At 47.7% G+C, this 25,716-nt stretch overlaps 1 protein-coding gene across 2 annotated transcripts in view; it reads right to left on the minus strand.

Annotated features, from left to right (window-relative positions):
• PXMP4 (peroxisomal membrane protein 4) overlaps positions 1–25,716 on the minus strand; it is a 105,758-nt gene that overhangs the window by 34,330 nt on the left and 45,712 nt on the right. For both annotated transcript variants that reach the window (XR_015297610.1, XM_086932383.1), the window contains exon 2: positions 21,640–21,702. Coding sequence is in view for 1 of the 2 variants with exons in the window: in XM_086932383.1 (XP_086788509.1) it covers positions 21,640–21,702 (63 nt within the window). In the remaining variant the exon portion in view is untranslated. The remainder of the gene's footprint in view (positions 1–21,639; positions 21,703–25,716) is intronic.

Below are 25,716 nucleotides of genomic sequence, written 5' to 3' on the forward strand. Positions count from 1 at the left end.
TGTTGAGGGTGAGGTGTTGAGGGTGAGGTGTTGAGGGTGAGGTGTTGCGGGTTATTGAGTGTGAGTGAGTGAGGGTGAGGTGTTGAGGGTGAGTGAGTGACGGTGAGGTGTTGAGAGTGAGTGAGGTTGAGGTGTTGAGGGTGAGGATTTGAGGGTGAGGGTGTGAGGTGTTGAGGGTGAGTGTTTGAGGGTGAGGGCGAGTGATGTTGAGGGGGTGAGGTGTTGAGGGGGTGAGGGTGAGGTGTTGAGGGTGTGTCATTGAGCGTGAGGCTGAGGTGTAGAGTGTGAGTGAGAGTAAGAGTGAGGGTGATTGAGTGTTTTAGTGTTAGTGAGGGTGAGGTATTGAGGGTGAGTGAGGGGAAGGGTGATTGTGGTATTGAGAGTTAGTGAGGGTGAGGTGTTGAGTGTTAGTGATGGTGAGGTGTTGAGGGTGAGTGAGGGTGAGGGTGAGTGAGGGGGACGGTGAGGCGTTGAGGATGAGTGAGGTGTTTAGGGTGAAGTGTTGAGGGTGTGGGTGAGGAATTGAGGGTGAGGGAGGGTGAGTGTGGGTGAATGTTTGAGGGTGAGTGATTGAGGGTGAGGTGTTGAGGCTGATGTTTTGTGGGTGAGTGAGGGTGAGATGTTGATGGTGATTGAAGGTGAGGTGTTGGGTGAGGCGTTGAGGGTGAGTGAAGTTGAGGGTTGTTGAGTGAGGATGAGTGAGAGTGAGGGTGAGTGAGTAGTTGCGGGTGAGGTGTTGAGGGTAACTGAGGGTGAGGGTGGATGAGGTGTTGAGGGTGAGGTGTTGAGTGTGAGTGAGGGGTTGAGGGTGACTGAGGGTGAGTGAGGGTGTGCAGTTGAAGGGGAGGCGTTGAAGGTGAGTGAGGGTGAGTGAGTGAGGGTAAGGTGTTGAGGGTGAGTGAGTGATGGTGAGGCGTTGAGGGTGGGTGAGTGAGGTTGAGTTTTTGAGTGTGAGGCATTGAGCGTGAGTGAGTGAGGGTGGGGTGTTGACGGTGAGGTGTTGAGGGTGAGGTGTTGAGGTTGAGCTGTTGAGGGTGAGTGTTGTTGCTAGTTGTTGAGTGCGGATGATTGAGAGTGAGTGTGAGTGAGGTGTTGAGGGTGAGGTGTTGAAGGTGAGGTGTTGAGGGTGAGCTGTTGAGGGTGTACTGATACACTTGTAATTTGTGGCCGAGCCTGTTTGCACGGCCCGGAGGAGGAGGGGGGCACTCGTGTGCTGGTGGTTTTACTGGCCCTGAGCCAGGCTTCTATACGCAGTAGAGCGATGGGCTCTGCGGCGCCACGATAACGCATAGGTGGGAGCTGAGCTGCAGAGCAAGAATAGCTAGGAATGTTACTGAGCTGCAGGTTCTCGGGTGCGTGCAGGGGAGCAGCTTCCGTTGGTGCAGCAGGTGCAGTGGCACCGGGGCCCGGAAGGCTCCACTGAACCCTGGTTATTGCTGTTAATTCACAGTTAAAACAGCAGCTAGGGGCCAGTGTCCGTCCCTGAACTAGACACCAGGGCACACGGGCTAAGCCACTGGGTGCGCGCAATTTTCGTGCACATATAAATGAGTGTGTAGGCGTCAGCTAAGCCGGTTTGTGAATGAAAGATGGGAACATCAAGAGGGTATGAGCTGTGGAGGGCACAGAGACGAAAAGAAAGAGATAGTAGTTGAGATAGGAGAGTGGACAAGCGAAAGAGAGCGAGAGAAGGGTGAGCATGAACAGAGAGGAAGGACGAGGGAGGTAAACAGGTGGATGGAGAGAACACGGGGTGACGTTGAAAACGGGGGGCAAAGCAGGAGATGTAAACATTGGATACACGGGATGACGAGGAGAGCGATATAGGGTGGAGTGGATGAAATGAGAACACTGGAAAGACTAGAGATATATAGATAGGGATGGAAGCGACTATATGGGGACAGGATGAAACTGGAGAGAGACACGGGAGGGAATAGAAGAAGGAAACGGGGCTGAGAAGGCAGCGCTGCAGATGGGGGAGGGGGAAAGCAAGGAGCCGAAATGGCCAGGGAAAAAGAACTACAACATGTACGATGAAATAAATTACAAAAAGAAAATAAACTGACGTCACATGTCATGGAACCCACTTGCAAGAACACGTGTTCGGGTTTAAAGCCCCCTCCTTTCCTCCATTCCCAACACTGAGCTCTGTCTGGCGGGCTTGAACAGCTGTGAGGAGGCCGACCCCTCCAGGAGACCCCGTCCCCCGCTAAAGTGTCACCGAGCTGGGTGATGCATGACGCCTGAGAAAGCAAATTAACCTCAGCCCCCTCTGGGAGTGGTGGGGGGGAGGGGGAGGGTATAGAGAGGGAGAGGAGGAGAGACAGGACAGGGGGAAGCAGCAGAGACACGGCGGGTAAAATAAACAAACAAGCCTTTCACCGTAACACGGCGGGCAGGGGAGGGGGCGGAGAGGGGAGAGGAGAAGTGCGACAGGGGAAATGCGAGACGGCGGGAAGGGGAGGGGGCGGAGCGGGTCTGTGCAGGGGAAGCTGCCTCGGGCTGGGGGTGCTAGGAGAGGAGGAGGGGGGAGGAGAGTAGGGGAGGCACGGCGTTCTAGCAGTGCAGGAAGAGCGGAGCTGCTGAGAGATGCTGGGACTGGTGCTGGGAAACATTTGTGCAGAGCAAGGCTGGCCCATGATGTCCGGGGGCGAGGCGATCCAGGCAGGCAGGGGAGGAGAGGAGGAGGGGGGAGGAGAAGTGCGACAGGGGAAATGCGAGACGGCGGGAAGGGGAGGGGGCGGAGCGGGTCTGTGCAGGGGAAGCTGCCTCGGGCTGGGGGTGCTAGGAGAGGAGGAGGGGGGAGGAGAGTAGGGGAGGCACGGCGTTCTAGCAGTGCAGGAAGAGCGGAGCTGCTGAGAGATGCTGGGACTGGTGCTGGGAAACATTTGTGCAGAGCAAGGCTGGCCCATGATGTCCGGGGGCGAGGCGATCCAGGCAGGCAGGGGAGGAGAGGAGGAGGGGGGAGGAGAAGTGCGACAGGGGAAATGCGAGACGGCGGGAAGGGGAGGGGGCGGAGCGGGTCTGTGCAGGGGAAGCTGCCTCGGGCTGGGGGTGCTAGGAGAGGAGGAGGGGAGACTGCAAGTGAATGAGAGAAGGATTGGAAGAAAAGGGAAAGTAAGCACCAAGGTGGAGATGAGGGTGAGCGAGGAGGGGACGGGGGGCGGGGACTTTCACATCGAAGGGCGGTGGGGCCAGGGAGACGAGAAAGGAGCAGCGAGGGACGGGGGGCGGGGACTTTCACATCGAAGGGCGGTGGGGCCAGGGAGACGAGAAAGGAGCAGCGAATGGAAACTAGCGGCAGGCAGGCAGGGGAGGAGAGGAGGAGGGGGGAGGAGAGTAGGGGAGGCACGGCCTAGCGGCCGTGCAATCAAGTAGTGAGGGGGCGGAGCTGGGGAGCGGGTAAACAAAGACTGACATGCACGCGCCCGTGACTTTTAAGGTCAATGCGCATGCGCATAAGCTTAATGCGCATGCGCATTGACCTTAAAAGTCACGGGCACTGCAAGGAATCGCCACGATTCCTTGCAGTGTTGCCAAAGAGTGGATAACTCGCAATACTCTCGCCTTGCTCGATGCGCATGCGCATCGACAGGCGAGACCTAAAAACATTTATAAGAGATGCAACATATCTGCTGGTAGAATCACTATTTCTAAGGTTACTTTTAGGTCCCAGGGCTGTGTTTAAGTGAAATATATTTACTGCTTTTTCTAGCTAGACCTAATAAAGATATAGTTTCTGGAACCATATTGACAGTACCCACAGGGGGTAAACACACTTTCATTACTTGTGAAATTGCTGTTTCTAAGGATACCGACGGGTCCCGGAGCTCTATTTAAGAGAGAAATATTTGCCATAATTTCCAGCCCTGATAGGGATATGTTTTCTGGAACCACGTTAAAGTTAACCACAGGTGTATACCCACTTTCATTGTTATCTGTCACCATACACCCAGGTAACGATGACTGAAAACAAGCATTGGCATAGCCAATAGTCTCGCCTTAGGGAACTTATAAGTGTTTAGCCATGCAACAGTTGGCAGCAAGCAGCAATAGATTAGAAATGCCACTTCTAGAAAGTGGGAGTTTCTCTGCTATAAAACTCGGTGTGCCTTTTATTTTCATTAAAGTCCACACAGGAGGCTAGGGGAACACATCTGCGCATTCCCCAGAGACAGCTATAAACACTGCACATGCAACTGGAATGACAGACCTCTGCCATTTGACGGACTCATTAAAGGAAGGAGTTTTGACACTTGGCCTCTGGGAAAGAGAGCATGCCCTTAAAGATAAAGATCTGCATTCCACGGCCACATAGTAGACAGGACAGAAATTTAGGGGAGACATCTGTGGTTAAAAGGGAAACCCTCTGAACCACCCCCAATGTCAAAGGCACACTACAGTACAAATACTGCTGCCATACTTCAGCAGAGTAGAGATACACTTGTGCGGACGTTGGACAGGAGAGTATGGAAGTGCGTGGTGTACACTGCCAGGGGAACTTGTTGTGCACAAGGAGAATTACTGCATTTGAAAGGGACCATGCACCCTTCCAGAATAGTGGCTGGACTGGGCTAACTACCTGCTCCTGTATGGCACCCTGAAGTGTGCTCTTGAAGGGCTTGTTGGCTTGCACCCTGTTCTGTTGTGGAGATCTTAGGGACACCAAAGACCTCACGTGAGGGACCCACATCGTCTACCTGTAACACCTGGCGAGCGGTGCCCACATCTTGTGCTGGATCCCAACTGATAACGCGGTGTGAGCGTGGAACTACGTATTATGCCTGGGGACCGGTTAGCCTGGTGCAGAGCCCCAAAAGGACCACCCGCATCTAAGGAGTGTGGCCCCTGCATTATGGGGCCTCGACATGCATATGAGTCATGTTAGTGGTGAGCGGATTCACCGGTTGTGGGACGCCGCATCGCCCCTTCCTTGATCGTGCCACACCTCTCTCATGCAACACACCGACTGCATGCGGTGTCCAAATCACAGGTTTCTAACCTCGGAGGAGAGGAAGTACCAGTAGTAGTGCGTCAATCTACCTAGTGCGGCACTGCTAAACTTGGACACGTGTGTGTGATAAAAATTGTCTGGTGCGACCTGTATCCATGTGCACCAGACATTGTGCCTCATTTCCGGGAGGTAAGGAATTTGCAACTCTTCGTTGTGTGTGACCAGAATTGTCTGATGGGACTCAACTCAATGCATGCCAGATGATGCGCCTCATTTTCCAGGAAGGTACGGAGTATGCGACTTTGCATTGTGTGTGACCCAAACGGTCTGGTGCGACTTGTACCAACACGCACCAGATATTGTGCCTCATTTTCAGGGAGGCGAGAAGGAGCGGATTCATATTCCAAGGTGCCCAGACTGCCTTTGAAGAGGCTCCCCTGCATCATCCCCAATTTATCTATTGCTCCTTTTTGTGCCCTCAGTGCAGCGGACCAACTACCCTCTCCATACCCAGCCCGACAACTTCATGTTGCAAGGTTGTATGCCTGGATCTGGCCTGGGTGGTAAGAGCAATTGACTGGGCTAAAGAATGCTTCCGAGAGCAATCGGAAGCGAGTCAAGATGCTGCGTGAACCCCCGATGTGCTTTGCAGAACTGGGCTGGTGCCGGAAGGCACATTGTGGAATCCTTTGATGCAATGACTATTGCCCTCAGCCTGATTTTGCTCCTCATACCGAGGGGGAACTTCCTGAGTAGTGGCCAAACGCCCATTTGTCGACTACAAACCAATTAGCCCTTCTGCCTACCCCCACCTTCTTCTCTGGGACCCTGACTAAGTGCAACTCCGGCCGTGATCAGCCTAGTATCAGGAGGAAGTTTTTCTTTATCACGAGCATGTGGGTGTAGGGTAGTCGGGGTTATCTGAAGGGTGGAGGAGGGCTTGGGGCCACGGGGCCTGCATGTGCATTATCAACTGACCTACTGGATACAAGTTGCACCATATTACGGTGCAGTATGCGTGCAAGTGTGCTCCATACGGACCGGCCTGATATCTGTAGCACCACGTATTGCAGAGGGGAGTTACTGCCTCTGATTAATTACACCACACAACGCTGTTGCTTTACACGTGGATTCCTTGCCAAAACAAAACTAAGTTTGAGATTGTGTTTTACTCTTGTGGCTTTGGCCCACAGTGCTGTTTAAAAAGGTTCTAATTATATGTGTGTACACATTTTTGATATCGTTGTGATCTGGGGTGCACCCTATAACTGTATGATATGGATTTATAATAATTGCCAGGGTGGGTCTCCTTATAATAACGTTTCACACCGCAGAAGGGTGCGGGATGGGATATTTCTCAAGGGTTCATATTATTGATGTCATGTTAACATGGTTGAGCCTAGAAATACAGGATGTTTATGTTGTATTAGTTAATGTGTGTGTGGAATACAAACTTTTACATACACCAAGTGTGAAGTGTCTTTTGTGACACTCAGTGTATTGTGTGAGATTGCTGTGCCAATGCTTTACACATTGCCTCTGTGATATGCCGAACTAATCAGTGCCAAGATACTCAAGGGTAAGCGCAGGTTATACAGTGAGTGTAATCACCCACCTCTGATGGGAGTGGTAGGTTCTGCGTGGCTATGGCCTCGCCTCTGCCGTAGAGCGTGCCAATTCCAACAACATTCTTCAGAACAGGGATAAAGATGGGATCAGTGTGGGATCTGCAGGTAGATGTGTATCCACTAGAAAGATTATTATAGAAGGTAAGTAACTTTTTGTGCGGATGGATCCTTCTACCTGAGAAATCCCTCAGCTGTTTAATAGATTCTAAAGCAGTACTTTCCCCTAGCAGTGGGTCTGAAGGAATAGTAAGATGAGTAAAACTTGATGCCCAGAGTGTTAAAAAAGACCATCCATTTTCACCTCAGCATCCAAGCAATAGTACTTAGTGAAGGGATACACGCTACATAGCATGGTAGATCCCAGCCATGGGAATACCGCTGACAAGTGCAGATTTCAAAGATTTTGCTGTCGTATAGTGAGCAGGGATTCCCTCCGGCAGTACCTTCTTGACAAGGACACAACATTTCTTTATGCAGAGTGTTATTCAGCAATAGAAGATTGTCTTTGGAAGATGTCCCGCCTTTTTGGCTACCTGCATACCCATGAATAACTCAGACCTAATCTCTTTAGTGCAGTAAATATAGAACACTGACAGCCCACTTGGGGTCCAGGCAGCTGAACAATCCTATTTATACGGACCAAGCGGGGTTTATCTCAGAGAGGAGCACTGCTCATAACTTGCGCCGACTGGCGAATGTTTGACATGCCCTGGACTTGTTGGAAGACTGTGCGCTTGCACGGTTAGATATAGAACAGGCTTTTGATTCCGTAGATTGGCATTACATGTGGCAGGTGCTGGAAAGGGTCCGAGTGGGAGCAGGTTTCTTGGTTGGGTACGGCTGTAATATGCGAACCCAGTGGCTAGATCAAAATCAGCAGGGTGGTATCCAAACAACTTTCTCTGTGTCGAGGCACCCGTCCGGGATTCCCTTTGTGTGTTAGCAATAGTTATGGAAATTCTGACAATCGCTCTTCGGGAAACATTGGGTCCATGGAGAATTCGGCTGGGGGGGGGGGAAGACTAATCACATTGTCTCCCTCTATTCCGATGACACCGGAATATTCGGTTCCGGAGCTCCTTGGAGTGATGTGCTGATTTGGAGAGATCTCTTGATATAAATCCCAGGAAATCTAAACTGATTCCCATTTTGACGCCTGGCATGGGTAAAGCAAGCGAAGGGGAAGGGAATGTGGTACCTGGGGATCAGACTGGAAAAAACTGCCTCTACAAATCTGGATTTTAACATCGTGAGCGTGATTGAGGGTATTAAAGGCTCTGTATGGTTTTGGAAGGAGCTACAGTTTTCCCTAATTGGCCGAATTGCAGTAGCAAAAATTATGATCATACCCAGTTGCCTGTATGCGTTGCAGAACTACATATTTTTGATACCTCTATTTTAAAACATCAGATGCTGTAGAGACAGACCTCCTATGGTGGCACTAAATGGAGAAGAGTGAAACTAATGTCAAAGCAATTAGGGGTGCCCTGCCTTGAATTTTATTACATGGCTTCCCAATTGCAGCACAAAATTCATTGGTTAGACAGTGATGATAATTGAGAAAGAAGGCTGCTGTTTGATACACATCAGAGCCACTCACTACCAGAGTTATTGATGCTTTGAAGGGGCGCTCTCAACACCCCCCCCCCCCTCCCCGCAGCCTCATATATAGGACGTCATGTGGCCATGGTGTGGGACACAGTAGTGCGAAGTTTGATTTTTTATTTTAAACATTCGCACAGGATATGCCTGTATGGGCACTGCGTTCTTTTGCATGTGTAGCTGATTCTATGTCCATACACAGGTGGAAAGATGGGGAGTGCCTCACACTAGGTGATTTGTATACAGAGGGTAGATTTATTACATGAGCCGAAGCAGAAGACACTTTCAATTTGGGGAACGGCCAGCTCCTGCAATATGAGAAAATTTCAAGTGTGGCAAGGGAAATCTGGCCAACATTTCCTGAAGAACCCCCTAGCACTAAGACAGGATCAATAATGCGATCTATGGCACAAGGCAGAGAACTGATATCATACCTTTAAAAGGCTATAAGAGAGGATCTCCCGGTAGGAGAGTTTCAGGTCAATATAAAATGGGCAAGGGTATTAGAGGAACCCTTGACAGACAAGGAGGGTGCCGCTCGTCGAGGAGCCCTTGGATCCTTTGTTTGCTGCTGCTGCCAGGAGCCCCGTAGGGCATTGCTTCCGTGTGCCAGGAGCCCCGCTGGGCATTGTTAATCACGAGGGGAGCTGCTCTCTAAGAGAACGGGACTGCGAGGGCCAGCAGGCTGTGCGTGTTCCAGCCAGCACACCTGCCGCCTCTTCCCGTGTCTCCGCCCCCTGCCTGACTGCTTGAAAACTCCTCGCGGCCCCCGCTTCGCGGGAGCCGCTCGTCGAGGAACCCTTGGATCCTTTGTTTGCTGCTGCTGCCAGGAGCCCCGTAGGGCATTGCTTCCGTGTGCCAGGAGCCCCGCTGGGCATTGTTAATCACGAGGGGAGCTGCTCTCTAAGAGAACGGGACTGCGAGGGCCAGCAGGCTGTGCGTGTTCCAGCCAGCACACCTGCCGCCTCTTCCCGTGTCTCCGCCCCCTGCCTGACTGCTTGAAAACTCCTCGCGGCCCCCGCTTCGCGGGAGCCGCTCGTCGAGGAGCCCTTGGATCCTTTGTTTGCTGCTGCTGCCAGGAGCCCCGTAGGGCATTGCTTCCGTGTGCCAGGAGCCCCGCTGGGCATTGTTAATCACGAGGGGAGCTGCTCTCTAAGAGAACGGGACTGCGAGGGCCAGCAGGCTGTGCGTGTTCCAGCCAGCACACCTGCCGCCTCTTCCCGTGTCTCCGCCCCCTGCCTGACTGCTTGAAAACTCCTCGCGGCCCCCGCTTCGCGGGAGCCGCTCGTCGAGGAGCCCTTGGATCCTTTGTTTGCTGCTGCTGCCAGGAGCCCCGTAGGGCATTGCTTCCGTGTGCCAGGAGCCCCGCTGGGCATTGTTAATCACGAGGGGAGCTGCTCTCTAAGAGAACGGGACTGCGAGGGCCAGCAGGCTGTGCGTGTTCCAGCCAGCACACCTGCCGCCTCTTCCCGTGACTCCGCCCCCTCTATCCTCATTTGGCTTAAAACCTGAAGTCAATACGCGTCAGCGGGACACGTGCGGGACATCACCCGGGACAAAGCCCGGACTAAGGGCGGACCCTCTTAGGCCCTCATAGGCCAGATTAGGCCGGGCCGGGCTTACTTTCCTGTTCATTTGTTTTTTGGTACTGGTTTCTACTTAGCCCTTGTTGTCCAAGACATTCCTTTTACCTATCATGCCTTCACCAGCCCTGGACAAATCCATAGTGAAGCTGGGGGGGGGGGGTCCAAGATTAGAACCCTGGATACATATTTTCCACGCTCTTTGGCGGAGGAAGAGGGAGATTTGGATACTGCCCTTGCAGAACGCAGGGTTGAGCGCCGACGCTCTATTGAAAATCTGAAACGTAGACCCCTGGTAGATATTGTAGACGGTGGCTCATCGCTGATGTTAGTGAGGAATCTCTTTCACATGAAGGAGTCCCTCTTTTGTTGAGGGAATGTACTGTTAGTCCCAGTCAGGCACCGATGCCCACCCCTTCCCCTAGCCTCTGTTGTACGGCTATTGATCTTATATCCCAACCTACCCTTACCTCTAAATCAAGGAAAGCTAAGCCCAAATTAGTTACTGTGGCCGAGCTGCACGGCCCTCCCCCTAATAAGCGTAGAAGGAAGACGAGGGCAGGTAAGGGTAAATCCAAACTTTCCCATACCGATTTTGGAAAACCTACCAAGTCTGTTACTGTTCCCGGTAAGTCTAATGAAGATACGGGTACTGTTCCTCTCCTTACAAATAGCCTGCCTACTTTACTGCCCCCAGTTGTCCCCCAGGGGAACCTAGAATTCTTACTCAGATCTCTGCTGCAGCCTATCACCGAGAGTATTAAGAGAGTGGAGATCCGTTTAACTATTCTTGAGGCTACATTAAGTAATTTGAACTCGCAGGTCAATACCCTTGGAAGACCCCCTGAGACTATGTCCCCTCCCACCCTACCCCCCACCTCACAACCTCCTCCAGCTATTTCAGAACCAACTGTGGTGACCTCTGCCACCCCTATTTTGCAACCCCTCATGGCCAAACCAGTTCCTCCATGCCATAGTAAAACTATCATTCCCCCACTACTACCAGCAGGTATTACTCCCCCTGTTATAAATCCCAATGGGGCTGTAAATGGTGACGGTATTCCACCCCCTTTACCAGAGAAACCTGCCCCTAGAGTTCGGAGACCCGACCTTCCCCCCGAAGCTAACGATCTTATGGTAGTTATGGCCGGGGTTCCTCCCCTGGAGATGGGGGAAGGTGAGAATTTTTTCTCACTAAAAAATCAAGTAATTAAATGGTTGAACTGGAATAGACCTCTTCCTGCATATTTTAATAATGAAATTGTGATGGTAAGGAGGGTACCCTGGTTGGGCAAGACCAGGAAGTCAATAGTAGGGGACTGTATTTTGGTGAGCTTTAGAGACCCAAGGACTGTTCATTACATCTGCTCGGGGTCGAATAGATCATCTGAATCCACCATCCGGACCTGCCTGTATCTTTTTTCTTCCCCCCTGTACAAATGCATCGTGATCAAGCTCAGGACAAATGGACAAGGGTTGATCGGAGGGGTAGATTTTGTGGGTATCCAGCCCAACCTGTTTTTCAACCACCTATGACACCCTTTCATAATTATAATCGTTTTAATTGTCTGAGTGGCCTCAATGGTGTTGATTGACTGCCCACTGCTGTAGACCCCACTATTTCTTCTGATAAAGAGCCTACGGTATTGCCCGACAGTAGCCCTATTTCTATTCAAGATCTTGCAATGTCCCAAACTGCCCCGATAATCCCCGTGGCTTATCCAGTATTATTGGACCCTCTACCTGTCAATAATGCTTTAATCACCACGGTACCAGTGCCTATTCAACCCCCCACTTGTTCCCCTGGGCTGAAGTTTGTTACCTGGAATGTTGCAGGGTGGAGCAGGCAATCGGCCTCTCTGGGGTGGAAAGAGATCCTCTCGGACTTTGATATTTTATGCTTACAAGAGACCTGGGCAACTGCTGATATTGAACTCGAGGGGTTTGTGTCTTATAACAACCAGGCAATAAGGACAGGTATGGGTAGGGCTAAAGGGGGGTTAGTGATTTTTACATCAGTCAAACTTCCACTATGTTTGATTTCCTACCTCCCTGTGGGACACCACTCCCAAATTTTAATACTAGAACATCCTAAGGGCCATGTTTTAGTGGTGGTCAACCACTATAACAATCTGTTTAATGCCTCAGATACCTCGGTGGCAGAGGAGCTGGGTCCTATTTTGAGGAACTTACGAAACGATGTCAGTAAACCAATTGACATCATTTGGGGTGGGGATTTTAACCTCCGTACTTGCCCATATTCCTTTACTAGAATTTGTGGATTTGATGGAGACAACGGGGAAAACAGAGCACATTTTGTACATTCTCCTCATGGTGACTCCTTTAATTCCCTCGTGCTGAACCTGGATCTTATGATCCACTCCCCGGCCCGAGATGCGGATGGTAAGCCTGTTCCAACTTTTGTAGGACCCAGCTCGTCTTCTGCCATTGATCACTTACTGGTTTCTACGCATTTTACTCCTCATTGTACGGTTCCCGTCGTTACTGATCTTGGAGGTAGTGATCACCAAGCAATCACCATGCTTATTTCTGCATGGGGGCCTAGTGCTAAGAACGATTATTTGGTATTAGAAGATGTTACCCCATGTAGACAGAATGGTTTCCGTATAAAGTGGAATTTGGATAACTCCGAAATATTGCAAGCTAGAATTATTAAAGAGGGGTTCGCTGAAATTTATAGTTGCCTTAATCCTGAGGCCCCTAACGGGTGCATTATAACTAATTTTGTGGCACTCTGTGATGCTGTAAAAAGGTGCCTTACCATTACTAAAGCCCGAATCAGGAACCAAAACGTGGGCTGGTTTGATAGCCTATGTACTCAATCCCTGCGGGAACTCAAGTTGGCCTTAACAAAACACCCGAGAGATAGGGAGGCCGTCAAATTACTTAGGCTTACCTATAAAAGTAATCTTGTACGTAGGAAGCAGGAACTCAGGGAACTTGCCTGGGATGCCCTGAACCAAGCATCGGTACTACGGGACAGTAGGCTGTTTTGGTCTACGGTTAACAGCCCTTTCCTTGCCAATGAAGAGTTTCCCAAACTGTCAGCGCAGGTCAGCGAAGCCAATTGGGTCTCCCATTTTTCTGGTATTTTTAACCCACCCGGGGGAGACTCTGACGGTCCTACTATCCCGATGTCGGACACTAGGATACCTTTGGATATTACCCTATCAGAGGTGGTTATCTCCCTAAGCCAGAGCAAAGGCGGAAAGGCACCGGGACCCGATGGGGTACCGGTAGATCTGTACAAATCTAACCCCAGTCTTTGGTGCCCACTCCTGACCCAGGTGTTTAATGCATCAGTCCTGGAGAACACCCCTCCTACTTGGAGTGAATCCCTAATTCTACCTATTTACAAGAAGGGAGATAGAGGCGAGGCAAAGAACTATCGCCCTATCTCCCTTCTTGATTCCTCCCTGAAGATTATGAGTAGGGTTCTCCTTATAAGGCTTGAGGAGTGAGTTGAAGAAAATAATATCATGGCTGAATCCCAATTTGGTTTTCGCAAAGGCTTAGGGACTACGGAGCAGTGCCTTAACCTTGACCTCCTTATAGGGAAATATACGAGAGCGAAACAAGGGTCCCTATTTTTCTGTTTTGCCGATCTTTCGAGCGCCTTTGACCTTGTGGACCATGAACTCTTGTGGTGCACTTTATTGGCCATGGGCGCCCCCCCGGCAATCATTCACTTTCTGGCTCGTCTCTATAATAAGCTGTCGGCCCAGATACGTTTTGGTCCGTCGGGTGAATGTACTGAGAAAATCAGGGTTAAGTCAGGCATAAGGCAGGGCTGTGTACTGGCCCCCCTGCTATTTTCCCTCTTTATCAATTCCATTGAATCTGAACTCAAAAAGGTCCAGGCGGATTCCCCTCAAGTCGGTGGACTTCCCGTACCAGTTCTGCTTTATGCCGACGATACGGTGCTTCTTTCGCGTACTCCAAATGGGCTACAGAAACTTATGAATACTTTTTATGATTTTATTAATGCGAGGAAATTGAAAATAAATAACACCAAGACCTTTATTATGGCCTGTGGTAAACGGATGAAGTCTGTTATGCCGTTCCATTTTAACAATCATAATATTGAGGTAGTGGATAGGTTCTGCTACCTCGGTGTTACCTTTAACAACAAGGGGACATGGTCCCAGGAGATCTCAAATGTTAATGGTAGAATGGCCAAAAGCTCATCTGGTATTTTTCGATTCGCTGCAAAGCTAGGAAGCCGCCGTATACCTGATATGGTAGACATTTACAGGCATAGATGTGCGTCTATTGCTCTGTACGGCTCTGGTATTTGGGGCTATAGTCAGCATAGGACACTGCAAAATACCGAGAATGGGTTCCTTAGAAGATTGCTTTGCCTACCTCCCTCGGCACCTACTGTACTGTGCCATAGCGAAGTCTGTTTAAACTATTTGACTGATCTTATGGGATTAAGACCCCTCATGGTATGGAGGTCAATATGGGCTAAAGAAGAGACTACTTTTTCTAAGAAGATTATCACCGATTGTTTGAAGTTGGACAAAGTCCTTAAGATTCCCTGGCTAAGCTATGTCTCTTATACTTATGGCAAGGTATTTAATTTTGACATCATTAAGGATCCCTATTGTGCCGTTACTGTATCGAAAAAGGAACTTAAAGATGTTTTCATCCAAACTAAGTCTGATATGCGTAGGGTAAAGTGTACTACCATGTCTACCTATGTATTTTATCACACCACTAAACCTGAAGGAAAGGGCATGCCTATGTACTTAAAATTCATAACCAAGCAGTCCCATCAGTTTGTTCTGACACGTCTCAGACTTGGTATAGTACATAATTTAGTTGCCTTCCCTGAGATGAAACTTCCTAGCCATTCCCCCTGTCCTTGTGATGGTCAGACTAGGCAAAGTACTCGGCACTTCATGCTTATTTGTCCACTCTATATGCATCTTCGCCGTCTCTATCTCAGACCTATGTTTTTAAGATTATCAGTGTATACTATTACCCAAGCCATGGAATTATTATTTGCACTTGACTCTGCAGACACCTGTTTTTTTACTGCTACTTTTTTACTCAAAGCCATTTCTCATAGGAAAAGTCTGGTGTTTTAAATCTTCCGAAATTTTTCATTTCTGAGCTATTGTTTTATTATAATGTTTGTATTGTGTTTTATTGTACGCTTTTGTGATTGTTTTTAATAGTCGAATAAAGCTTGAAAATTGAATTGACAAGGAATGGGAAAAATACATGTGCTGGTATGAACAGTGAGTTCTAACTCACGTTTCAAGCTCCTACAATACAATTTAGTACATCAGACATACCTCAGTCGGGGGCGTGGCTTAGCGGCTGAAGATGGCAGACGTGTGAGCAAAGAACGCCACACCGGACTGCCATAAATCCACATCAATCCCATGTGGAATACCCAGCCTGGCTGCACGGAGTTAGATTCTCTACCTGATGGTGGTACCAGAGACGGATCCCTCGAGCTGACTGGCCCAATGTGGTGAGGTTGCGGTCGGGTGCCTCCAGCCGCATCAGGCCCACGTGGGAGCGGCGCTGGTTAGAGGAGTGCCAGCCTGCGGTTATTTCCCCCGGAATGCCCAAGACAGCGGCGTGAGTCCTATGCTCCCTGCCTGGCTGGAGCCAGGCAGGCCTGGCTGCTTGAGTTACTGTCAGCTGTGACATGGCCCTGGGCAGTGTCATGGGGCATGGGTCCTGGGGCGTGGAGAGCTGTATGCAGACGGCGACGAGTGGTGCACAGCAGGGACGGAGCGTAGGCGGTGGGGGGGAGGGGGCGTTCGCCCTGCTGCCGATTCCCAGGGGCCCCTGAGGCAGCGAAGGGAGTCCTGGGCTCCCTGCCTGGCTGAAACTGGTCAGGCCAGGCTGCTTGATGGGAGTGCCGATGGTGGCTAGGCCCTGGGTGGCATCGCAGCCTGCAAGTGGGGCTGATCCTGTGACCAGACCACGGGACGTGGAGCCCTGAGAGCAGAGGGCAGTGAGCAGTGCCCAGCGGGGATCGAGCGGAGGTGGGAGCAGGCTATGCGCCCACGGGGTGCAGATGGGAGCCTAGAGTAGAGAGCAGCAGCGGACCCTCAGATCCTGATGATCCTCGTGGCCTGGGCACAGACGGAGTAACAGTGAGCGCTCTGGAGGGTTCTCGGGACCTGGGTCGCGGCCCGGTGGAGGGGGAAAGAGGTGGGGGGGGGCCTGTTGGGTCCTCTGCCGGAGAATCTGTTGGGGTTCAGATCGGAGTTTGGATTTACAGCTGAGGTGGGCCGGCAGGTCCCCCAGGGCCTGGGTCAGGGCTGGTGGAAGTGCGGGGGGCAGGATGGAAGCCCTCAGCCTCGATCAACCGCTGAGGACATAGGACACAGTGGGATCGCCTTGACTACGGAGTACCTCCAACTGCTCTTGGGGCTATACGGAGGTCAGCTGCGATGGAATCTGGGGATGAGAGGCCCTATTTGGAGGTGATATCGGGGACCAGCGGAGCCACCTAGGACACCCAATAGTTCGGGAATGACCCCTGGCGTTCCACAACATTGAGACCTGGCTGAGGATGTGAAACCTCCGCGAGGAGGAACCCCCCCCTAGTGACCCACGGCTAAGGGTAGGACACGAGGCTCGAAGGTGGGGGCGCCCAGTGCGACGGTTAATGCACTTGAGGGGGTGCACCCACCCGCGGTCCCCCGAAAAGGAGACTTGCCGGCTGTTGGGGAGATCCAATAAGACCACCCTGTTGAGCCAGTCGCTGACCGGCGCACTGCGCTTTCCAGGAATGGGATCGGGACTCTTGGGGGGTGGGGGCGGAGCGCCGGCACACTGACAGACCATGCATCGCAGGCCAGGGGGGCCGGGCCCTGGTCTCCCCGAGAAGACGGGCAAGCCTCAATCGAAATAAACCGGGGCGATCCCAGAGCAGGATTAAACCTCGCAGGACAAGGTACAGACCAGCCTGAAGGCGCAACTTTAGGCGGATGACATCCAACAACAGCTATCTAGGATCCTAGAGGCAATCTCAGATACCAAGACCACACACCACCGTTGTTATCAGCACGGTGTCGTGGGCCTGGGACTCCTCCGGGCGGAGCATCAGAAGCTAAACGAGAGGGTGAAGGTGGTAGAGACAGGCCTTGAGGAACTGACCTCCGCGCAGACGGCCCTGACCAAACAGGTGGCGGACCCTGGAGTGTAGAGCTGAAGATGGGGAAGGCCGTAGCCAACGGAACACTATCCTGATTGTGGGGCTCCCAGAGGGCTTTGAAAATGGAAATATGGTGGCATACTTGGAACCGTGGCTCCATGAGGTAGTGGCACCGGGGCCCCTGATGCAGTTCTTTACTCTTAAGAGGGCTCACCAGGTGCCGGCACGCCTGCCGGTGCTGGTCATCCCCCGCGACCGGTGGTTGTTCGCCTTCTACACTGCAGGGACATTTTACTACAAAATGGCCCCTATACAGTGAATAATAGCAGGGTCTCAATGTTCCCCGATTATAACCTTGAGGTAGAGCGGCAGGGGGCCTTGTTCCTGGCAGTCAAGAAAGTCTTACGGGAGGAGGGCCTTCAGTACTCCCTCATGTTCCATGCACGCCTCTGTGTGACTCATAATGGCAAGACAATTCTGTGAGGACCCTAGGGAGGATTGGGACTGGATTGAGGCATATCGAACGAGACCCCCTGGAGCATGTGGGATTAGCCTCCCACGACCGAAGGCTGTAAAACCAGGAAGAGACCAAAACGGCGGTCAGAACGCAGCCACAGAGTCCATTTCAGAACGACCGGTAGCGATAAGTGGTCCTACAGACAGTCACTGAGATTGTCCGAGCCGATGACCCCTCATCGGAAGCTGGGTTACCATCTCTCAAGGGATCTGGGGGCTCGGACCTGGACACCTCTGAAGAGGTCAGCATTGACCTCCCCACAGTGATGGCCAAAACTGCGGATGAGATTTAGCTTGAGGTCTAGAACCTCCCAAACCCCAGATGTTCAAGTGGGACCACTAACTGTTTCAGTAAATGGTGCAGCTGTAAGGCTGGAGGAATATTGGGGCCGGTGCACTGCAGGCACCACACCAAGAAACATCACTTTGTGTGTTTGAGCACATTCTCCTTTGCAACCACGACCCCCCTGCTAATGACCTGAAAGGGAACACCTAGCTGCACTCGTATTAGTGTCCCCCTAGCAAAGGCCGAAAAAGTAGTATAGACTCCATGTCCCTGCCATCTCTTACATAGGGCCAACCCTCCCATGCATTCAAGTGAGTTTACTGCAATAACACTATATGGACTCCACACTACCATAGATGTGGCAGCACTTTATAGCGCTTAGTCATTTTATTCAGTTTGCGCACAATACAGGAGATTGTTTGTAGGCTTCACTGTTACTCCCCAAAATCCATGGTCACCCCCAACCATATTATGCAAAAAAACACCAGGTCCCATTCCAGCAGGATCCAAATGTAAGGTAGACACCCACATGGTTGCAAAAACAAACACACCAGGACAGCAAGGCAACATAACTCCCGTCCAAACAACAAAGCAAACCAGTAGGCCATGGCAACCACCTACTTCACAACAGATGGGGGTAACAGGAAAAAGACACCGTTCCCATAAACAGGGGGAGCCCCAGAATAGCATTTGACCATGGTTCCAGTAGAAAAATGTGTTCACACGTTTGCAGAGTTTAACAATATGAGACTACGTATAATGCTACCAAAATGTTTTCTGATTTGATGCAAATATTTGCAGAAGCTTGAAAGCAAGATTGATGATTCTTCACTTTCAAAATAAAATGTTCACAAAAAATGACACTAGCAAATAGTGTTTTGCTAAACAACTGTGAAATTTGATGTGCTGTTTCTTTGAAGAATGATTTATTAAAATGTGCTGATGCATGCTAATAATTACAAAAAATATTAATAGAAAGAAAAAAAAGTGTAACCGTTTTAACAAGATTATGGGAAACATGAAAAAAAGAAGCATTGGCAAAGCCAAATAGGCCTGACACTAGTGGTCAGCCTTTTGGTTTTGTCAGTGTGTGTCTTGTTTTGACATGGTTTTTGTAAAGCTTTATTGTGGGAGCTGCCACAATCAAACCATTACAACAAAGATTGGCAAAAAACAGAATTCAAATAGCACCCATTGCCACAGTGGTCACTGGCAATGAACAAAACTGCTTAGTGTGCAGACATGCTCTTTGTGAAAGAGAAGAATGCTCTCAACCACAATGAAAGCGGCCGATAGAGACATACAATTTTAATATACAGAAGTTTTTTGTTAACGCCAGATCTAATTAGGGACCCAATTCTTTAAGAAAGTCTCAAATAAAACGCACCATTGGGATATGTCCTTGTATTAATGCAGATTTATGGCTTTCATGAATTGCCAAGTATTTACAAAAGTAGGCCAGTAAATTATACTCCTAGAAAATATTGGTGAACTGCATTTTAGCAAGAGGAGATGTGTGTAGAGTTGCTCATGCAAAAATCTGCTGAACGTATCCAAGTTAATTTCCCCTCCATTCACTTTTTCCTAACTTTTGGAAGAAGTTTCACTTCTGCCCTAGTCAGGAGTAAATTTCCAACCTCTCAGTATTGGAAAATATTAGAAAAGAGCTGGTGAAAATCCCTAAAACATGCACGGTAGTAGGTTTGCACAGACTCACAAGGGCATTCCAACCCTGGAACTATTGCTTATCCATACCTCCAGACCCAGTATGTAGATCTGCGGAAAAGTGACAAAATAAGGGAATTGCTAGTTTTCAATCCCAGAACAAATCAGATCAACTATAATCAGAGCTCTTACATATAACGAGATTGTTACCATAATCTGCTATTGCACTAAATGGCACCAAAAGGACAAGGGATTTTTTGTTGTTTTTTTCAACACGACAGGCAGATTTATGAAGTAACCTGTCTCACTGACAAGCAGAAGTTTTACGAAATTCCACATCCCTGTGAAGGCCAAAATACTGGAAAAACTTAATGTGGTGACAATCAGTCTTATGCTAGACAACTGGATGGTGTCATTATAGTTGAAGTTTAAAGAAGCAATGGCCACATTTTTACAACTCTGTGAGACAGAGCATTCAACAGAAATCTGAAACAATAGTGTAAAATGATAAAATCTAAATGAATTACACCAATTATTCAGCTACAGGCTCACATAGAGCATCTCTTAAATCTATAGGCCTTTATTGCAAAAATAACCAAACTTGCACAATTCCAGTTGCACCTACTAATCAAACCAATGATCATGTGAAATACTTTATATGGGTTATTACAGTGCTAGTTCTGTCTCACCATTGTACTGAGATTTCGATCCTGACCGGTCTGCCCCAAAAGCGTCAGTTTTTAATTTAATGCTACCCTACATGTAGTAACCAGATTATCAGCAGGGTCCATACGGATTGTTTCACACTGATGCCACTAGAAGCAAGAATCTACTTTGTATATAACCCTCAAGCAACCTACTTTCCTGCTTAACAACTGACTATTTTAGGAGGTGCAATATGAAGACCAAGTTGCAGATTACTGCATGGATTACTAAAACAGAGAGCACATCTTCCTGCCCAACAAACCAGCCACTAAACTAAAAGTGGTTCAAACTCATTTAACCTGCCTTCTATTTAGACCTAATTAAAATGACCACTTCATTCCTGCCTTGAAAGCAGTCAACTGGCTTTACAACAAACAAAAAAAGTAAATATCTAGTTGTTTTGCATCATTCATAAGGCCACTCATGTAACAACCACTTGTCTACTACATTTGCCCTATACTATCCACCTAGAAGTCTAAAATCCAGTAAGCGGAACATACTCTTGATTCGCTCATTCTACCTCAAGATGATTGAAAGATGATTGAAAGCAACTCCTTAACACACATGGATCATCAACATTTATTTTTTTATATAGCGCAAATTAGATCCCAAAGGTTTCAGAGCGCTTTTCGTGAGCACCAGTTGCGTTTCAGATGGACACATTCATTTTTTGTTAGGCATGGGGAGAGTACGTGATTTGACCAGAATCACAGGACGCTGAGCGTCCCTGCCGGTACTCGAACCCGGTTACCCAGCTTCGAGGTCTCCTTTTTTGCAATTGGGCCACCTCCTCTCCTATCCTGCCTTACAAAAATGAATGTGCCCACATGTAAGGCAACTAGTGCTAAGTAAAGAGCTCTGATACCCGATTTGGATCAAGTTTGCGCAATATAAAACTTTGTAAAATAAAAAAATAAAAAATAAAAAAATCTCAAAGAATGGCAGGCAGTATGTTGAGATTCAGAAAGCTTTTAAAATACTAAGAGCTATGTTGGAGGCTGCATAACATCCCAGACAATTAGCCACCTGACATTTGTGACTTGAGTTACTGGTTATAAACCTAAAACCAGTCATCCCACCCGAGGTCCATATGCTGGCTTCACAAAGCTTTTTACACATTCTACCTTAGATATCTTGGTTCAACGCTACCCTTGCCATTGACACATTTTTGTTCACTTTCGAAGCCACCCCAGGGGTTTGTAGTGTTTTACTAAAACCCTAAATCAATAAAAATCCTTCTGCTATTAATGTAAGTTAACTTTATATTGCACTATATTCTTCATAATTCAGTCATTTCACAAAAACGCCTAAAAACTTGATAAAAATAATTAGTTCACTGAACAGACGGTATGAACTAAAAGCATATGCAGTAGTGCAGAGCCCAAAGCAGACACAAAGGGTCAAAGTCAGAAAGATTTTTGGGTGGTGAGCAGGTGTTAGTTACTCCTGAATTTCGAGGAGCAAGTCACAAGTACCAGTGGAAAACAGCTTTGTGAATGGGCCCAAAGTACTGGACAGAAGATATTCAATCGAAATAAAGAAAAGTACTGTACCTTCCACTTTTAAACAGGAATGTCATAACCAGGGCATGGGGTGCACGAATTTTTGCTCCATACCTAGAACAAAAATATTTTCAGTTAATAGCATCAAGTAATATTACTCTTAAGAAAAAGGGTAAATAAAGTGCTAGGTTTTCATTCTTGCTTAAGCTTACGATAAAACAAACTGGATAGACCTGGTTGTGCAGCTCTCACTGTATTAAATCTGTAACAAACTAAAGACTCAAGAGAAAAAAAAGGAGCAAATATAAATTTTCGAAACCTACCCATAGCAAAACGGAACTATCATACAAATGAGAAAAAAAACATCTATATGTTGATACCTATTCAATTCAATGAAAATAATCTTTATTCGGATAAGAGTATCCATAAAAGCACAGTTCATCACCACCAGCAGGAGAAATACAATACAAATTAAAACATGTAAATTCGCATTAAAATCCTATGCAACTGCAGTGCTTACAGCAATAAATTTACAAATAAGATGATAAGATAACATTTAAAAACAGTTAGACGGGCATACAAAAGCAGTAACGTATTGTTAATAAAGTGCAATGAATATAGCAGCATTAATAACACAGTGCAAATATGATTCATTATAGCTGCCCATTCCGGGCCATGCTATTAGTAACAGCATCATAATGAATAAAGTGCTTTGATTATGGGCAGTATTAGCAGCATCAGGGTAGAATTACTTTATATGTAGACTTTCGTCCCTATAAGAAATAAACAAAAGAAAAAATCGTTGTGCATTTGACAATGGCATCATATTTAATATGATGCAAAAAGTTGTAAACAGTAACCAGAGCATATCACAGATTTAATTGATTATATCTAGCTCGTACACCTTAAGGAGTTATGTCTTGAGTCATCTTCAACACAGAAGGCGATAATAGATATGCTTCTCTAGGCGTTATTAAGTGCATTTATCACATTAGAAGTCGCTCATGGAGGCACGTGAGCGTACTGCTACTTGTAACAACGTACTTACACGGCAAATCAAGTCATCACTTCCGAGCTGTAAAATTTCAAAGTGGGCTATTTAAAATCAAAGATGGCCGATGCTTTAAAATACGGAATCAGGTACGGTTTTGTGTATTTTACATAAAACTGACAAAAAAATAAAAAGTGTGTCACTGTTTGTTTGCTACCAATACCGAACGAGCAATACATCTGCTCAAGGTTAATATTAAATCCTAAAGGGAAACAAGGTGAATATTTTATACTGCCATCCCTAAGGCAGCGGAGTAAACTCCTTTTCCATCGCCCAATGCTCTTCAAAAGGTATTTGCGGAGCATGTGATGTTGAATGCCCGGTGCCTCCAAAAGGGGCATGTACCTGGCAACTAATGGTTTTAAGCGCTCATTGGTGTATATTTCTTTGTTATACAGTTCATACAGTGCCCCCCTAAGTGATTTTGTGCTCATACCCTCTAGGGCTAAGGTATGGGAGAAAATGTGTTCCAACTTCACGCTAGCTAGACTTTTTCTGACCGCAGAATGCCAAGGTATGGAACTGCCCTTGTCGCACTAAAGGCAATCTACAATTATCTCTTGTTAAAATTGCAGATTGCTGCGGGGTTCTGCCATATATTTAGCCAGAATATAGCTGGGCGGGACCTAATGAAATCCTCTACATAGCACAAATTCAGTTCCCTATGACACACATAGGTTGGAGAAGAGATTTAGGCCCCCAACATTTTTTTACAGAATCTATTTTCTTCCATTTGGATTACGCTGCAGTTTGTAAATCCCCAAACGTCCGCGCCATATGTGGCCGTTGGAATACATTGCAGTTCATAAATCTTCGTTATGGGTAAGACCACCTCTGCTTGTTTTGGCTGCCGGAGACTCCGAATAGATTTAATTGCTTTTGAGAATTTACTTCTGCCATGGGCCGCATGAGCTTGCCAGGATCCTGTCTCTGAAAAAACTAGGTCCAAATAGGGAAAAGTGCTTGCGCGTGTTAGGGATTCACTACCAGAAGTTATGTAATTAATACAATGTTTTTTCGGGCCTCAAGTCATAATATATAATTTCTTAAAATTGGTGCAGAGCTCCAGGTCGGCCATAAAGTTCACAAAACCCATAACTAAAGTGAGGAGTGCATTGGGCGTGCCGCCCATGAGGACCGCATCGTCTGCGTATAAAAGCGCGGGGAGTGGGTTGCCGTTAATTTTGGGGACATCGTAGGTCAGTTTTGACAGGGTGTTAATTAGTTCATTTATATAGAGGATAAAAAGGAGAGGGGCAAGAACACATACCCGTCTAACCCCTCTAACGATATCCCCTGAGACCTCCACGTCATTACTAATCGTCATCCGCGTCTTTAAATCCCTGTGCAAATGTGCCAAAAAATAAACCAAAGCCTCGTCCAACCCATAATTTAAAAGGACCGCCCACAAGCGAGATCTATTAACAAAATCAAATGCTGATGTGAGGTCCATAAAACCCAAGTAGACTGGTGACTTTTGTGCGATCGTGTATTTACCCAAAATGAGATTTAAATTCAAACACTGTTCAATAGTTCCAAGATTGCTTCTAAAACCCAGATGACAGTTGTTTAAAATTTGGTTGTCTTCGGCCCAGGTCCTGATCTTGTTGAAGACAACCCTTCTTAAAGTGTTGTCTATCAAAGAAATTGGGCAGTAACAGCTGGGATTAGATCGATCTCCTTTTTTTAAAATGGGCACGATAATGCTAGTCGACCAGGTACTCGCGATAGCTGTGTTAGTCAAATTATTAAAAACGTTGCATAGGAGGGGTGCCCAAAAATCCGGTTCATGTTTTATAAGATCAATGGGGAGCCCGTCCGGTCCTGTGGCTTTGTTCCCTATTCTTTGGTGTATGGCATCCTCAACTTCTGTCACAGATATAAATACCTTGTTGACTGATGGGCTAATATTGATATTGGGGTTCTTTGAAGGTACTGTGTAGATTCTAGCAAAGCGCGCTTCCCATGATTCGTTCGTTATGTTACAGCTTATGGGAGTAATGTCTAAGCCAATAGATCTCATGGCTTTCATGCTTTCCAAAATCCAGTTCCGTCATTAAGTGAGGCGGTACTAGCAAGATTAGCCCAACGTTCTTTTAAGATCTCGTCTGTACGCGACCTGGTCGCTTTCTTGTAACAAGTTCTTAACGATCTGACTAAAATAGAGTCCCTGGGTGTAGCCGCTAAAGCTACACGCAGTTCTCTATTAGCACGCAAACATATACCATCAAACCATTTGGATTTCTTGCTAGTGTTTATGGCTGGTCTTGAAATAAGGTGTTTACTGCCAGCACATAAGCTACTAAACGCCTCAATAATCCCTACGTCAGAGGTGCTACCTGACAAAGATGTTTCTATAAATAGTGGATACTGTTTTATCATGTTTTCAAGTAATACTTAGTTATCTATGCCCTTCCAGATCACTCTAAGTTTATCACTAGATGCCACTAAGTGTTTAGCCCCGACTTCTTTTAGGGTGCCAGGTTTGGGGGAAAATCTAATGATTGTAGAAATAGGGTTATGATCGCCTAGGGTGGTGCATAAAACCTCCGCCTTTACTAAGAGGTTTGCCAATGAAGACGATATAAAAACATAGTCTATTATAGAGGAACAACCACATCCCCTACAGGTAGGCAATGGGCAATTGTTATTTGGATGTACTCAAACCTTTTCCATTACGTTAAATTATGCGTGGATCAGTGATCCAAAAGTTCAACCCCTCTTTTGCATGTGGGCTCCCTGACCGGAGTAATGGTGGTTATGTCAGTGTCGCTAAGAAGCCGTGCGTTAAAATCGCCACCTAGGCAAATTCCATCAAGTTTATCGTGCACGTACTGATGTTCTAAATTAGCGATAAACTCGAACAAGTTGATACAATTCCTGTTTGGTAGTGTTGTGAAATCATTATTATAAAAGTTAATAAAACAAATCGATACCCCCCATGTATAAATCGTGGCTTGGAAATTCTCGTTATTTGTCACAAGTGGTTTTATACTACCCCCGACTGAAATATTTATCCACGTCGAAAGACCACCGGAAGGGCGGCCTGCTTTAGGACTGGGTACAATGCTATTAAC

Source organism: Lissotriton vulgaris, chromosome 7 (assembly GCF_964263255.1).
Source record: "Lissotriton vulgaris chromosome 7, aLisVul1.2, whole genome shotgun sequence".
Classification (NCBI taxonomy): domain Eukaryota; kingdom Metazoa; phylum Chordata; class Amphibia; order Caudata; family Salamandridae; genus Lissotriton; species Lissotriton vulgaris.